Consider the following 14883-nt stretch of genomic DNA (forward strand, 5'->3'; position numbering starts at 1 on the left):
CTTAATATCAATAATAGCATATTCTGACCACGTCAGCAATAAAGACCTTGAAAGGTTGAGTAGACAAATTGGATTTATTGCATAAAAGTTGACCGGATAAGTTCATGGATGTTGAATCAAAACTAGTTTAGATATAAGTTCCTCGGTTGTCAGAATTATGTGGGGCTTCATTCAATATGCAATACTTCATACTTTCAGTGTGCATTATATCTTTTTATTTTACATCTTTATTTTCCATGGATATTATGTTGCTGTGACATGTACAGCATAGCTCCTTGAATAATTCAGTAACAGGAGCGCGTCAATCATAGCTTCCATGATCATGCACCACACCACATTTATCACCAAGCAGAACTTCCATTAGTCACAGCTTGCACTACTCGGAGTGAAACTTCCATTTACTTCTGGTCTCCCGTTGCATGAAAAGTGCGACTTCAGTCCAATCCAGCACTGGTAGTAGTCAGCATCGACATTTGGAGACTCAAGAGCCCACGGGCAGATGCGAGGGACAAGGGAAGACTCAAACATGAAGGCCATGGTACCACTTATTCTACATGGCTCGGCATCCTCAGCACGAGCAATGGTTGCCTGTCACGTAAATCAAGAAGACAGTGGAAAGCCAGAACAGGAAATGAAAAGCCTGGAAGTTATTTTTTTCCACAAGCAGACATCACCTCGTATGTTTTAGTATCAGGTCCATGTGGTGTCATGCAGCTATGTAGGCTAGCACCTCCGGGAAGAAATCCATCAGCTTTAGCCTATAATGAGGCCAAGCTTAGCAACTGTAACTTCTTTATAAAGAATAAAATTTCATTTCATCAATGGATATTACAGAGTTACAAAGCAATACCTCATATGTCCCGTAGATTAAACCCATGAATTCACTCATACAATTGCGATGGTAATAAGGAGGGCGAAAGGTATGCTCAGCAACCAACCATCGAGGTGGGAAAATCACAAAATCAAGCAATGCAACACCAAGCTTATCGGATGGGGCTGTCAGTACTGCAAAGCAGGATATCAATAAAGGTTATTGAGAAAACAGTATAAACCAAATATGATACTCTGTTAATATTCAGTCACGTAAAATGAGGCGTAAAAACATTGCCTGGAGTCAAGCTACCTGTGTTTATTGAAGGATCTCCATGATCGACTAAAACAGTATTATATGGGCAAAATTTAATCAGGTCATACTGAAAAAGCAGCAGCAGGTGTCACTAATGAGAGAACTGTGAGGGAAAAAAACTACAGACGAATGATCTAAGTTTGTTGTAATAAATGTAATATCAATGCAACAAACATCAAAGATTCAAAATAGATATTGAAGTACATGTCTTGGCAAGTTAATGTGTCCACAGGCATGAATGCATAAAAAGCAAGCCCATTTTATTTTGAGAACGTATCGTATTATTTTGACAGCAGCTTCCTTCGAAGCCATTCAATCCTATTGACACTACCTCCCCTGTCAAAAAATGCCTCTTCCAATGCTTTCTTGCAATATTCATCAAAGTTTTCTTGAGATTCCCCTTTATCTTATTTGACCCTATGCCAAACTAAATCAAACTACTCTAGTTGAGGCCACTTGCAGTTTCTGCTCACAGCAACCAGTCTAGCTGAATTTCTGCCACTCCGTACTCCAGGAGTGCAGTGCTAGACCTCCCTCTGCTGAGCCTATTTTTAAAATTGTACATGCAGTTTCACAACATGTTAACCTCCATCATCCTCATCTCTAAAAAATTCAAATACTTCACATTTGGACCTTACTTATCATGTATCATTCAAATTCATAAAGCCTTATTTCTGTCGAAAATAATTTAATAATATGATTCAGATTGTAGATTTATAATTTTTGTCATTTAAGATATATTGAGAACATCTTCAAACGTTCCCCAAGTTTTCAGATAACATTTCTAATATAACACAATAAAAAACATAATTCAATATGTCTTGGTCATCCATTCTAAATCAAAATTAGAACTTAAATCTCAGCTACATATTATGATATATCATCAAATACTTTTTCCCAGCATAGTTGTAATCATCTCTTGATCTTTTTGCTGCTCCTTTTATCTTTCATAAATCACACAGCATGTAAATAGCCCAAATGGTCAATAATTATAGGTAAAAGCTAGATTGGTTCTTGAAGAGTGTTTCCATAACCCCCTCCGAATCATAATGGCCTACATATGTTTAATTTATTGATGATGATATTTATTGCGTCCTATCCATTCCATTAGTTCGTGATACTTCTAGAATTCACCATTCTTCGAAGATATTGCCGAAGAAGAAACTGAACTGAATTGATTCACCACTTTTCGTCATCTTCTAAATTCACTTCAACATATATGAATTTGATGTAAAAATAACAGAAAGGGACCAACTCACCACCTAGAATGAAGAAATTACTCCTGATTTTGATCTTTTTGAGAGAAAATCATAAAATATATTATCAGTCAGCATGCTAAAAAGAAGAAGTTACCTTATATGGTACATAATTTCCATGCCAAGCAACCACATTAAATGGAGAAAAATTTTGTTTTGCAGCGAACAGTTGACCACCAAACTTCTGCACGATTGTGTACCCTGGATGGAAACTTTCTTCAAACCAAGCTGTGGGAGCAAGAAAATCCCTTGGAGAAGCCAGACCATTAGCACCTAAAGAACATTCAGGAATCAATCACAGGCTTGTTGGCATGTAAGATGCCACATGAGATGGATCAAAATGTCTCGAATATCACTTGCACTCTGATAGACATCAAAGCTTTACCTATTGGGCCAAGCTCAGGAAGTTGAAAATGGGTGCCAAAAACTTCAGCAACATAACCGCGTGAGGGGCCATCAGGCAAGTTAATGGCAAAACGAAATCCTTGCGGGAGAACAACCATTTCACCAGGAGATACTTGCAGTTTTCCACATTCAGTTGTGATCAATAATCCTGGGCTTGGTAAGAAGAAAACATGGTGTGAGAAACAAGAAAATGGTATAAAAACAAAGATATAAATTTGGGATCTAGTTAATCATTTGGATCAGTAAGAATAGTTGCACGATAATCTGGCAAGCTTTTCATCTTGAACAGACAAAACAGGTGTAGCTGCAATTTTTATGATTTTGCTATGCTGCAGCCAGTTTGATACACATCTGAAGTAAACTTTGAGTTGGAATGTGAAATAACAGTGCAAAAGTCGGCATTTTTCATATAGATAATAAACAAGCAATTCATGGTTTCAAGATGTCATTATGAATGATGGTAAGATATACTAGATTTTGAGCTTAGAAAACTATATAAGTTTTGGGAAGTCAATAACCCTTTACCATGACTTGGTCATTACTGGTAGCACAAGAAATGCAATCCACTAAAGAGAATAGAAATTGAATATTTTCATGAGTTTCTTGACTTGATCAACAAAGAAGACAGGCATGGCTTCTTACCCTACAGAAGATTTGAAATGTTAAAAGATTGAGGGAGGTCGCTATTGGGTTTCTTCGAAGTAGATTTCTGACTAATAAAATCCAGAAATCCTCCAGCACATTGCCAATCAGGAACATAACATAATAGCAAGTCATCTTGTCCAAGGAAGCATAAGGTGACTGCTTACATGGAAATATGTACATGCAGAAATTAGAATTCATCATGTTGTTAGATGCTTAAGGAAACTGGTGAGAGTCTCATTATCAGAGACCAAAAGGGAGTTAGTTCTGAAGACTTTCACAGAGCTATCGTGCGCACAAATATAGAAGCAAAGAAACTGGTGAGTCTTATTATCAGAAACCAAAAGGGAGTTAGTTCTGAAGACTTTCACAAAGCTATCGAGTGCACAAATATAGATGAAATATTAAGTACATTTGATTTCTAAGTTATATGTTTCAGTGTTTTGAATTCTTGGCCCTTGAAGAACACTAAAATTTGTCCAAGGATGTAACTGCAAAAGGCTAACACCATTGTTTATTATTTTACTTAAATTTGACGATCTGAATATTCTGGACTAAGGAACCGATTTACTAAAAAAGTTGTTTCCATTTTCCAAGGAACAGATAGAGAAAAGTTAATAGAGATTAAATGGAAGTGATCGGCATAACCAAATTAGATGAGATGATGCACTTGGGAAGATCAGACTCCAGGGTCAATCCCATTTGAGTTCCTAAATATGTGCTGATACGTGTAATAGTTACCAGGACTCTATAGATGAGATGATAATGGTTCCATATGCATAGAATCTACATAGATTTACTAAAAAAGGAAGTGGGGAAAAAAGGAAAACTGTCTCCAGAAAGATAGATGTCATCCCATAACTTGTGGTACTGGAGGAAATTAAAGAATGTTGATGTAATTGATATTTTACTGAAACATTACACAAATCCAAGTGTGGGAAACATAAACTGGTGATAAGAGTCAATTAATATCAAAACTAAAGGTAGGACACAACAAAGAGCAGCATTGAAGACTACGGCTGTAGTCTTTAGTTACAAAGATGATTTATTTCGTATCATAAACATGTTCATGTAGATGCACAGAAGGCAGCTTCCAACATCAATACATAGGTGCATTATATGCAGAAGATGTGAGATATTCTAGACAGGTGAAGTGTCTTAGCAGCAGTAGGCATACATGAACCTAGATGCAGGATCACTGTTAGCCAAATAATGCTTTTCATTTCTCACATTTGAGTTTCAATATGATCTGCTTGCAATGCCACTATGGATTCTGGATTAGTTTCATGTTTCAGTTAATAGGTATTTCTGTTTCTATGGTGTTCGAGAAATAAGAGCAGAAGTAGTTTGGTTATCATTTCCTGCTGGTGTTTACACACAGATTTTGTCTCCTGATAAATTCACTACTCATAAGTTCCGATTATAAGAACACAAACCAAAATATAAGAACAGACATTCTTACAATATCTGAGGCACCAGCAGCAATGCCTACTCATGAACATGAGATGATACAAAAGCAGAAGATCCAAGAAGTCATACAGGAACGACCAAAGATCACAGTGGTCAGAGAACACTTACTTCCTTTCTGGGGGACTATTAAAAAATCGCCATCAGCATTGCAAAAGGCGCAACCTTCCATAGATTTGTTAGCAGCATACCTACATGTACACAATGATCATCCGAATGTCTAAATCAAAGGCACTAAATATCATATATAGGATATTCTTGTGCTTCTCCAATAATCTTACAAGCAAAATACAAACTGAACTAGTAAATAATATCCAGTATCTAGACGCATAATGCATGCTGGTAATTCAATTGTTTAAGGTATGATTTTCCAAAGAATATCGAAGGTTATGAACAAGTGAAAAAAAAAGAACATAATTTAATGTACAATATCTAGCTCGATGACAAATATAAAATCCTATTTTTGCATATACATATCAGCAAGAGTTCTCCTTTCTAATTGCAGATATCCAGACCCCACTTTGACGGCACAAAGCCTTTTTCCTGAATATCAACATTTCAAAAAACTAAAATAGCAGGACACTTAAATAAGCAGAACCAATCCGATATTTTTGTTAATATGGAACACAATGTTAAACCATGAACATGTTGACTGATACCTGACAATGCATCTGTATCTTGTGGTTAAGCACTGAAGGTTTCTACAAACAAATAACATTACCAAATACAGTGATATAACTCCATCAATCAGGGTTTTAACTTTTTTTATCCATACAGGAGCTCAAGATCAAACAAATTATGGGTTCGCTGAGGTTGGACAGAGGTTCCCTGGCCCTTACACAAAATTAGATGGCTAAAATCCTAGGTTTTTGCTTCTGTTCTTTTCTTCCTCAGAAACTAGTTCAAGAGAACCACTCCATTGTAACTAGAAATCCCGGTATTATAAGCTCATGCTAAAGTTTGGAGTCAGATGATTTTCCTGCAGAGCATAGGGATCAGGCTCTTTTTGCGGGAGAGGAGGGCTCTCTAGGAATCAAGCCCAAGAACCTATTAGGCTTGGGATATTTTAGCTTTTTTGTAGTTCTTCGAATACCAACGCAAAGGATCTGAACTATAATGATTTTGCAAAGATCTTTACCTTCCAAGTGCAGTGCAAAATTGAGGCGCTTATAAAAGTTATTCTAGAAAGTAGAAACAGAATTCATTTGTAGCTCTCCAAGTTTGTCTGTGAAGGACAAGAAGAGTGCACCACCAGAAAAAAATTAATATCTGAGAACAATGCTAATTTATACACTATATCAGCAGCTTGTCAAATAGATCTCCCCACAACCCACGGTAACATTCAAACTACAAATCTGCATTGAGAGATTATGAATACTAAAGAGGAGTGAATAAATAGTGGACTATCCCAGAAAAACAATGTCACCTAGACAGGACACATGACATAGGGGTCAAGTGTCCAAATGCCCAAAGAGTTGGAGACAGGGACCTACATAAAACTGGACACTACGACTTGTCCATATTGTAAGATGTGTTTATAAACATATATATTTATGTATATGGTGTATAATTTTTTAGACTAATTGCTTGGTAATTCAATAGAATTGATTGACTTGTTGCTAGCTTTATTTTAGAGATGAAGCTTGCAAGCAGAACTGCTAAAAGTTGATATGTGACTATGATGATATCTTGATTTCTTAATATTAAGTGTCAATAAGTGTCCTGAAGAGTCCAGGCATCCAAGTGCCTAGACTGTCAATAAGTGTCCTGAAGAGTCTAGGCATCCAAGTGCGTAGACACGTCGAAAAATCAAAAATTTTAAAAGTTCAGGTAACACTACAAGAAGCATAAAAATGAATATCCCACAAACCCAAAGTGTTATTCTGCTCCATTATCTTCATTAACAGACATCTCAAGGAAATTATATGCTTGATGTAGCATATGCCAGTAAAGGTTGTTCTAGGATATTTAAATAGTAACCTAAAAAAATTTGCCACTTAAATCATAACTATTGAAAGACTCTGTTACATGTGAATGGCATATCCATGACGAAGGAAAGAGCTCCCTGCTCCACAGATGGTATACAAGCCATCAATGAAATCAGTTGGAGCATCAGGAACATCTGCAGGCTTCCAGCGCAATTGAGTAGGTGTAGCAGAGCTTGTTAACTGGTTGAACTCACTGACAAGGTGTTTATGGCCAGGAACGCGCGGGTGGAATGGTTCATGAGTAACAGATGGCTTTATACGATATAACCAGCTGTAAAAGGACAAGGAAATTAACACATCAGCATCCAGAAACACTTATCCAAAAGAACAATCTCACAAGATATATTATTGCAGAATAAATCCCTAAGATTTTGATAAACAGATTCATCTGTGCGCGTGTAAGCACTGTGTGCCTAAATAGGTGTGTGCATGTTTATATGTATATATTTTCCATTCAAACAGCGGACAGAACAATTTTAGAAACAGTTCTTCTATAAAAAAAAAAAACAAGTACTCATATCATTAAATAGGAAGAAAAGCCCTGTAAAAAGTTATCCAAAAGAGAAAAACACTATGGCAATAGAAATAGCATGTCTAAAAGATGTTGGAAGAAAAAACACCGATCCATAAAAATCTTCAAACAACTATATAAAACTCTTTTTCTTTCGTTAAAAAATCCATCGAACACTCAGTGTTCCTAAATTCAGTGGGATCAACCAGGAAATCTAAAGTGGAAACAAGAAATAGAATTCCAACCAAGCTGATATCTAGTTAATGAACCATTTAAACAGGGCATCTTAACACGAGAAAGCTTATCTATACCATTAAAAAATTTAAAATCATCAAGAACGCAAAGCACCCATTCTAACTTTGACTGTAGAAGAAGAAATAGAATTTTAGCAAAAAAAAAAAAACAAGAAGAAGAAATAGAAAACAATTTTATTCTGACCAACTGAGACGGACTAATGGGTACTTTCACACCGATCATCGACCAAGAAAAAAAAAATTCTCCGATAAAGAAATCATAGGAATTAAAATTAGAAGGAATTCGAAGCAGTAGCTGATTCAGAGGTCGGGCGCGGGTTGCAAGGGTACCTCCTCTGGTTTTGCTTGCGAGGGGCGGTGAAGGCAGTGCCAGAGATCTGCTCCGCGTAGAGGCCATAGGGGCAGAGGAGGGGGTTGTTCTGCTCCGTTGGCAGCGCCCCCGGCAGCGCCTCCGACGAGAAGTGGTTGCCGAACCCGGACTGGTACTCCGCCCACAAGCCGGAGTCGTCGCCCGCCGGTTTCTCCATGGCCGGGATCAGTGAGAGGAAGGAGGGGCTTCAAGGTCCGGTGACCGAAGGACAAAGGAGGAGGTGGAGGAGGAAGAGGGAAGTGGTGGGTCGCTGTGGTGGAGACCACAACGTCTCCTTTCTAATTTTTTATGGCTTTGTACTCTCTTGGAGAGCCGTAGCTCGTAAGGTAGTCGCGACTCGTGAGCCCATTGGCGGTTGGAAAGAGTCTCTACGGATGGTGGGAGAATAAGCCGATAAGGATACGCAGTGATGAACTTCGTCAGGCAGGTGGTTTTAATAACGCCGTTGTCTCTCTGTTATCTTTCCCTTGGTATCATTTGTAATTTATTCCGGTTAAATAACAGAAATAAGGTCCCACGCCTCTTACTCCGTCTGGCCGGAGAATATGAAAAGTAATAGAAAATAAGTATAGTTATTGATACTGAATAAAAAAAATCTTACTAGCTTCTACAGATATTTAAATTAAATATTATTTTTAGATAAATAATAAAAATATTAAATAACAACTATTGTTTCTATTATATAATATTTGTCATAAAATAATAATATCACAGCAACCAATATTTCGTGTTCAGGCACACAAATTATGTGAACAAGTATATAGCCTATGCAACACGCAAGAATGATATCTGTTTTATTTTTGTGAAATGTAACATAATAATATAATAAATTATAATAAGTTAAAAGTTTTAATAGTCAAATTCATATTATATATTAAATAATAAATTTTAAAAATAACGGAGCTAAACTTTTTATTATTAATATTAATATTTATATTAATATTAATATTTATATAGCTTCGAGCGCACCCATGTGCAACGTCGAAAGCTGATACATTTTAAATATAAGTCGTGTAGGCTTGTGTCTTTCTTCGAAGAACTGGATTTGTCCTCACTGCACGTTTCTGAGAAAAGATTAGAAGTACAAAAACCAAAAGAAGTGGAAAAAAAAAAAGGAAGGGAAAGGACTATAAAAGAAAAGAGCCGAATACCGAAACGAAGCAGGAAATTTCAAATTGAAAAAATCAAACAGATGATCCATTCTTCTTTATTTCCTCCGTAGCCATACTCGACCAGTCTTTAATCACGAATAGTATACTAGTCCCGCAATTACTCATATTATTGACCTACTTCCCGCGCCTAGGATCTGGAAGTGTGCTGCTTTTGGAGAAATGGCACCTAGATTCTGGGAGTTTACCGCGACTCAGAGAATTCAGTCATCTATGGTTCAATATATCTGTCGTGTATACTGCACATATCAAAAACCTAGAAGAAACCTTCAAGAATCTATCACACAATACATCTGGACCCAGGTAAATTATAGTGTTGGTACTTGGTAGATCTCCCACCCTTCATCTGTCTTTAAGTAATAATAATAAAAAGAAAGGAACCGACCATACGAGTTGCTGGTCCAGCAATCCAATCCTCACCAACATTACTCAACCGAAGTTTTCACTGCACTTCAGCCAAAGAAAAATTATGCTAAAAAATGATGCCAAAGAAATTCAGGTTCAAAGCAAAACATGCTAGGAAACTGTCACTATACCTCAGCTCCAACGGTGTCCGGCATGGGAAAATATTCCTCTTAGCCGGACCAGTTCCTCCAGCAGAAGGATGAAAAAAATATTTCAGTTACTTTTAAAGTTCTTTGCATTTTTAATAAAGAAAAAATTCAATCCGCACAGACAACTATAAGACCAAATTTGAATGCTAATTGTGATCGCATAAAAACACAATAAAGAATAATTAACCTTAATCCCTTCTTATAATGATGCAAAATCTAAAACTAAAATAGGCAAAAATGAAGCTAATTACCTCTTTCAAACAACATAACAAACTTCAACACCACACTCCATTTTCAGCCACGGCACAGATGTCAAAGACAAAAATGGACGATTGCAAGAAAACGAAATTATCATTTCCTTAACGATTTGGTCTCCATTAATAACTTCTTTGCTATGAAGAAAAAGGAGAACTTTCAGGAAACAGAATGGGTCAAGTAGGAATCACAGTGTGGGCATTTCAAGTGTCTGAAGAACATCCTTGAACTCAAACTCGTGGGTCTCTTTGTTGAACCGCTCGACAAGCTTGTACCGCACATCATTTAGATAGAAAGATTGAGCAGTCTCCAAAAGCCATCTTGCCTCTGAGTCACTGAGCTTGCTGGTAAACACGACATCCCCACGAATTAGCACCACGTCTTTGCTTTCTGCAAACTCCGTGTAATGGGTGACAGTGAAATAAGGACTTGCTTGTGTTCCTCTTGCCTTATAATCCTCAAGGCTAGTGAAGAGGATGTGTGGCATCTGCACTGGAAAATCACAGTACAAGCACAAATGCACAATAAGTTAAACATTCTGGTAGATGTGTCCTGAAAAATAAAACTTTTTTCCCACTGAAGCTACACACTGAGCAAGTTTTTCTAGATAATCATTGTTTTATGTTATAGCCTCCACAAGATATGCATCAATGACTATGTCATAAGATGGTTCCTCTAACACTTTATCATAATTGTAACCTGAAAATGATTGGTTCTACTCTTATTTATTGAAACAATGTATTTGATATTTTGGGCAACAATAGAATGAAGCGGAGTAATAAAATACAATTGGAAGAAGCAGAAGAATATTTTGATAAAATTGGCAAGTTATAGACATCCATATCATTATTATGACATGAACAGGAAAGGCAGCTTTGTGGCCTTTGTAACTTAGCAGATAAGAAACAATTTTTGTATTTTTAAATTTCTATAACTTGGGAAGACTTTGTATGCCTGTCCCACATTCGATGCTTTAACCCATTCATGGAGACACAGGTTTTCAGGGCAATCAGGACTGTTAGTATTCTGAACATGAAGTTGTTAAAGAAGATTGAACAGCTTGATGGACCATTTCATTACGCAAACAAATGACTTTAAAGAAAAGAAAGTCACATCTTATCGAACATCAATTTAAAAACAGAAGAAAACATGAATATAAAGGGAAAAAAGCATAATGCTTTTCAGTATTGTCATCAGTCATTTCTTCAACAAAAAACACATTGTTTATTATTTCTTCAAAATTTATTTCTACTTCATCACACCTTGACCTATTCTCCAGGGGCTGACCGCTGAGCTCACTCTGGCACTTCCCACGTACTCAAGGGCGTCCCCAAACCCTTTCCTTCGGACCAAGTCGTAGAGTTCCCAAAGGAAACGAAAGACCTTGTTTGCTCCCCATTTCTTTTTTGCAGTCATGCTAATCAATGGTAAATTTCTTCACCTAGCAAGTTTCCATACTGAGATGCCCTGAAGATGGTTCATCTCTCATTAAAACGATTAGAATCAGGTGCTCTTCATTTAATGCATCTGGATCAAGTGTTTGGTCAACCATCCATTTTTAGAATGTAATCAACCAATCACAATTCACAAATATCAAAAGCTAGGCAACTTGCCATTTTTTCTTCTCATACTCTTCCAAGTGCTAGTTGTACTGCCTGAAGATAACATCAATCAAATTCTCTTGCTTGTATCTATTCTATTTCTTTAATGAACTTAGGAAGCAGAGGTATTGAAATCAATTACATAAATAGAAATAAAACCACTTTTCAATAAATTCATACAAATAATAAGTTTTAATGAAGAATAATCTTATCTAACAGGCTTAATAATGTTAAAAGCACATTTACAATCATATGTTAGAAGCATATTTACAATCGGATGTTTGACATTCAAGCTAAGAATATAAAGAACCATACACAATGATCAGGAGCATCACCAACCAATTATATGCATGTTGATAAGACAATCATAATGAAACAACCAAATGTAAATATACTTTACCATGATTCAAACATCAAGAAAAATATAATCTAAACCAATCTATATGACCATAATTCAGAAACACGAATCCCTCTTTTTGGTTCATGTACCCTTGCATTACACTTCCACTCCAAGTGGTAAACAGATTGTTCTTGTATGGCTTCAATTTTCCACTTGATATATTGCTCCTCTATACTGAAGTTCTCTTTCACTCTCACTAAATGGGTCCATGTGCATCGGATTGCTTTTCTTTGACTTACGGGTGCTTGGCTTCTGGCCATTTTTAGATTTTTCACACCTCCAAACCTTTTTACCCCCCGTTGCACAGCCTCACAATGTTAGATGACGCAATCAAGACATGATTCATGACTACTCCCAACTTCCGATGTGGACACTCAGCAAGTTATGCACTGGGATGTCCCCTTCTTTTTTACTACTTTATTTTTAAACCCACTGTCCTTTTTGAAATTTCCTACAAAATTAAATGCCCAAAGATTCTGTCAAAGGTTTTTCTTCTCCATTTAAATTCTATTACTCACCTCTCGTGCTAAGACATTATCTCATCAGAGCATGTATTTCAGTCATGACAAAAAAAAGTAGGCTACATGCAGAGATAAAAGAACAGAAGGCATAGGACAAGATGGTTTCTTTGAATGGTGAGTTGATAAAACTTACAATAGAACTTTTATACAGCATAACGAAAGGCATTAAAAAGGTTCAAAAATAAGACCTTGAACGAACATATTGGTATAGCCACTCCCCCTCCACAAAGGAATAACGAAATGCCGGCTGCGAAAAAGGAATGTGGAGGAATAAGTACAGCATATCTGTTTGCATACATTGTAGAAAACAAAATAAGACAATTACCAAGTAATTGATCTTTGCTCCATTAAATGGTACAACTTAGCTTTCATGGATGCACCTACATGACCTCTTCCCAAATGATACTGGAGTTTCAAAAAAAAAAAGGAAAAAATCAGTCCTTCCACAGCCTTAGTTATAAAAGTCTAACTAGAATTTGTTACAAGAATCCCTATGATGGAATTTCGCAACTCATTAGAATGTTGTATGAAATTTAAACAAGTAAAAGCTATGTGAACTCTATTAAAATGTATAGTTATAAACAAGAAAATATCCAAGATTATTAAGTTTTGCTTATTATATATATACACATGGGAGTATCCTGTCTGTAGTAATTTCCATCTAGAGAAAGAATATATGTGATGCTGTATCCCAAGACTACCTTAAACTAGACTCGACATGACATAACTTACATCACATGAAGGTTACATAGGCACAGTTAACAAGCTTCTATAGACCAAGAACTCAAAAGATTACTCAATTAATCACGAAATATTGATATGAACTGCATGGAATGGTATGCTTATTATCTCAAAAGGATATAATGCTGCTAGTTGGATGATCAATTTCACCCTAGGAGGATGCGAAATATTTTGGAAGCCTATATGGACTTCTTAATTCACAAGGGAAGCCAAGTCTTTAGCTTTAATTCTCCCTGTGACTAAGCTTGGATGGCTTAAATGATATTAACAGATTTAAGGTACCGACTCATTATAAAAATTTCACTGACATCACTAAGGTAAAGAGTTCAAAACATAATGACAAAGGGAAGCATATAATCTGTATAAATTCAGATGAGTTTTAGCAGAATATAAGCATGCGAGATGAAATAGAAATCTTGCAAATCCTTCAAATAAAGGTTTAACAAAGAAATTTGTAGTTGATTCAACGAAAGTGATGGAGCCAAAGCCCATAGAGAGACATCACTAACAGATCAGACCTTTCAATTGCAAAAAACCATCAAGGAAAATTCATGGGAAAAGTATAAGTGGATTGAAAAAAAAAAAGACATTGCTTTGAATTAGCTCAACACAAGATTTTTTCAGAGGCAAGGAGTCACCTATGTGCAGTGGCCTCCATGCCTGTGAGTATTAAAGTCGAACCGAATTGACTATAATTCCTTTTAGATGCAATCTAGCACACTTAGTAAACATGTTCGAGCATAAAGGGCACATCTACAAATTACCAAATAGATGGTACTCGAAATGCTGATCAATTTCAAGCCTTGATTTTAGATTTCCCAATAAAAAAAATCGTTAAATTTCCATAATCCTAACGGAAGGGACAACAACATCATCCATAGAATTAAAATAGAACGAAAGGGGGATTTATAGGAATTACATCATCCCAGATGGAAATGAGGTCCTCGGGCGAGCGAGTTTTGGCCCTTTCGATGTCGATGATGGAGTCCAAGGGCTTGGCCTGAAGAGGGGCGTAACCGGTGGCGAATCTCGACCCTCGATGGAAGCCCACCGTTGCCCATTTCAGGAAATCGCCTGGAATAGCCTCCTGGGTTAAGGTCTCGTGGGAGAAGAAGCCACCACCGCGGTAGTAGGGTTTGCGAGAAGAAGAAAAAGAAGAAGAAAACTGGGGAGGAGGAGGATGGCGGAGAGAAGATCGTGTGATCCAAGACTTGGAACGCCTTAGGACTCCCGTCAGAAGGCTCCGCATGGTGGCAAAACGTCGAACGGATGGAGGGTTCGATGCTTTAAGAAGAAAACGCAGCTCGGTGGCAGAACAGGGAGTTGTTTGTTCGGCCTGGGTTTGGGCTACCAGGCCCAACCGAACCCATCCATGAAATTTGACCCAATACGAGAATCTCCAGGCTGGGATTATAGTTTCTTATTTTGTCGGGGTTATATACGTAAAAATGCTCCAGTCTGAATACTTCAGTTTAGGACCGGCAAACGAGCTGATTATTGGCAAGTTGGGCTCGAGTTTTTCTTTTTCTTTCTTTCCCTTTTTTTTTTAATTAATAATTTATATATATTGGTAAAATACATCCTATAAAATTAAAAAATAAAAAGTTCCAAACACTCAACACG

General features: G+C 36.8%; 2 protein-coding genes across 2 annotated transcripts; both read right to left on the reverse strand.

Annotated features, from left to right (window-relative positions):
- Window positions 1–146: 146 nt before the first annotated feature.
- HGO (homogentisate 1,2-dioxygenase) lies at window positions 147–8389 on the reverse strand. The gene is made up of 9 exons (XM_008786216.6): window positions 7980–8389; window positions 6925–7155; window positions 5008–5087; window positions 2768–2935; window positions 2480–2655; window positions 1124–1193; window positions 851–1005; window positions 675–758; window positions 147–588 (listed from the first exon to the last, which is right to left on the reverse strand). Exons 1-9 carry the CDS (start codon window positions 8174–8176, stop codon window positions 361–363), a joined length of 1389 nt encoding a protein of 462 aa, XP_008784438.4. The 5' UTR covers window positions 8177–8389; the 3' UTR covers window positions 147–360.
- A 1685-nt stretch (window positions 8390–10074) lies between these two features.
- LOC103703378 (ATP synthase F1 complex assembly factor) lies at window positions 10075–14646 on the reverse strand. The gene is made up of 4 exons (XM_008786217.6): window positions 14180–14646; window positions 12845–12924; window positions 12708–12766; window positions 10075–10489 (listed from the first exon to the last, which is right to left on the reverse strand). The coding sequence occupies exons 1-4, from the start codon at window positions 14507–14509 to the stop codon at window positions 10185–10187; spliced, it is 774 nt and encodes a 257-aa protein (XP_008784439.4). The 5' UTR covers window positions 14510–14646; the 3' UTR covers window positions 10075–10184.
- Window positions 14647–14883: the final 237 nt, after the last annotated feature.

Source organism: Phoenix dactylifera, chromosome 5 (genome assembly GCF_051530095.1).
Source record: "Phoenix dactylifera cultivar Ajwa chromosome 5, Ajwa_hap1_PhDact_Kaust_v1.1, whole genome shotgun sequence".
Taxonomy (NCBI): Eukaryota; Viridiplantae; Streptophyta; class Magnoliopsida; order Arecales; family Arecaceae; genus Phoenix; species Phoenix dactylifera.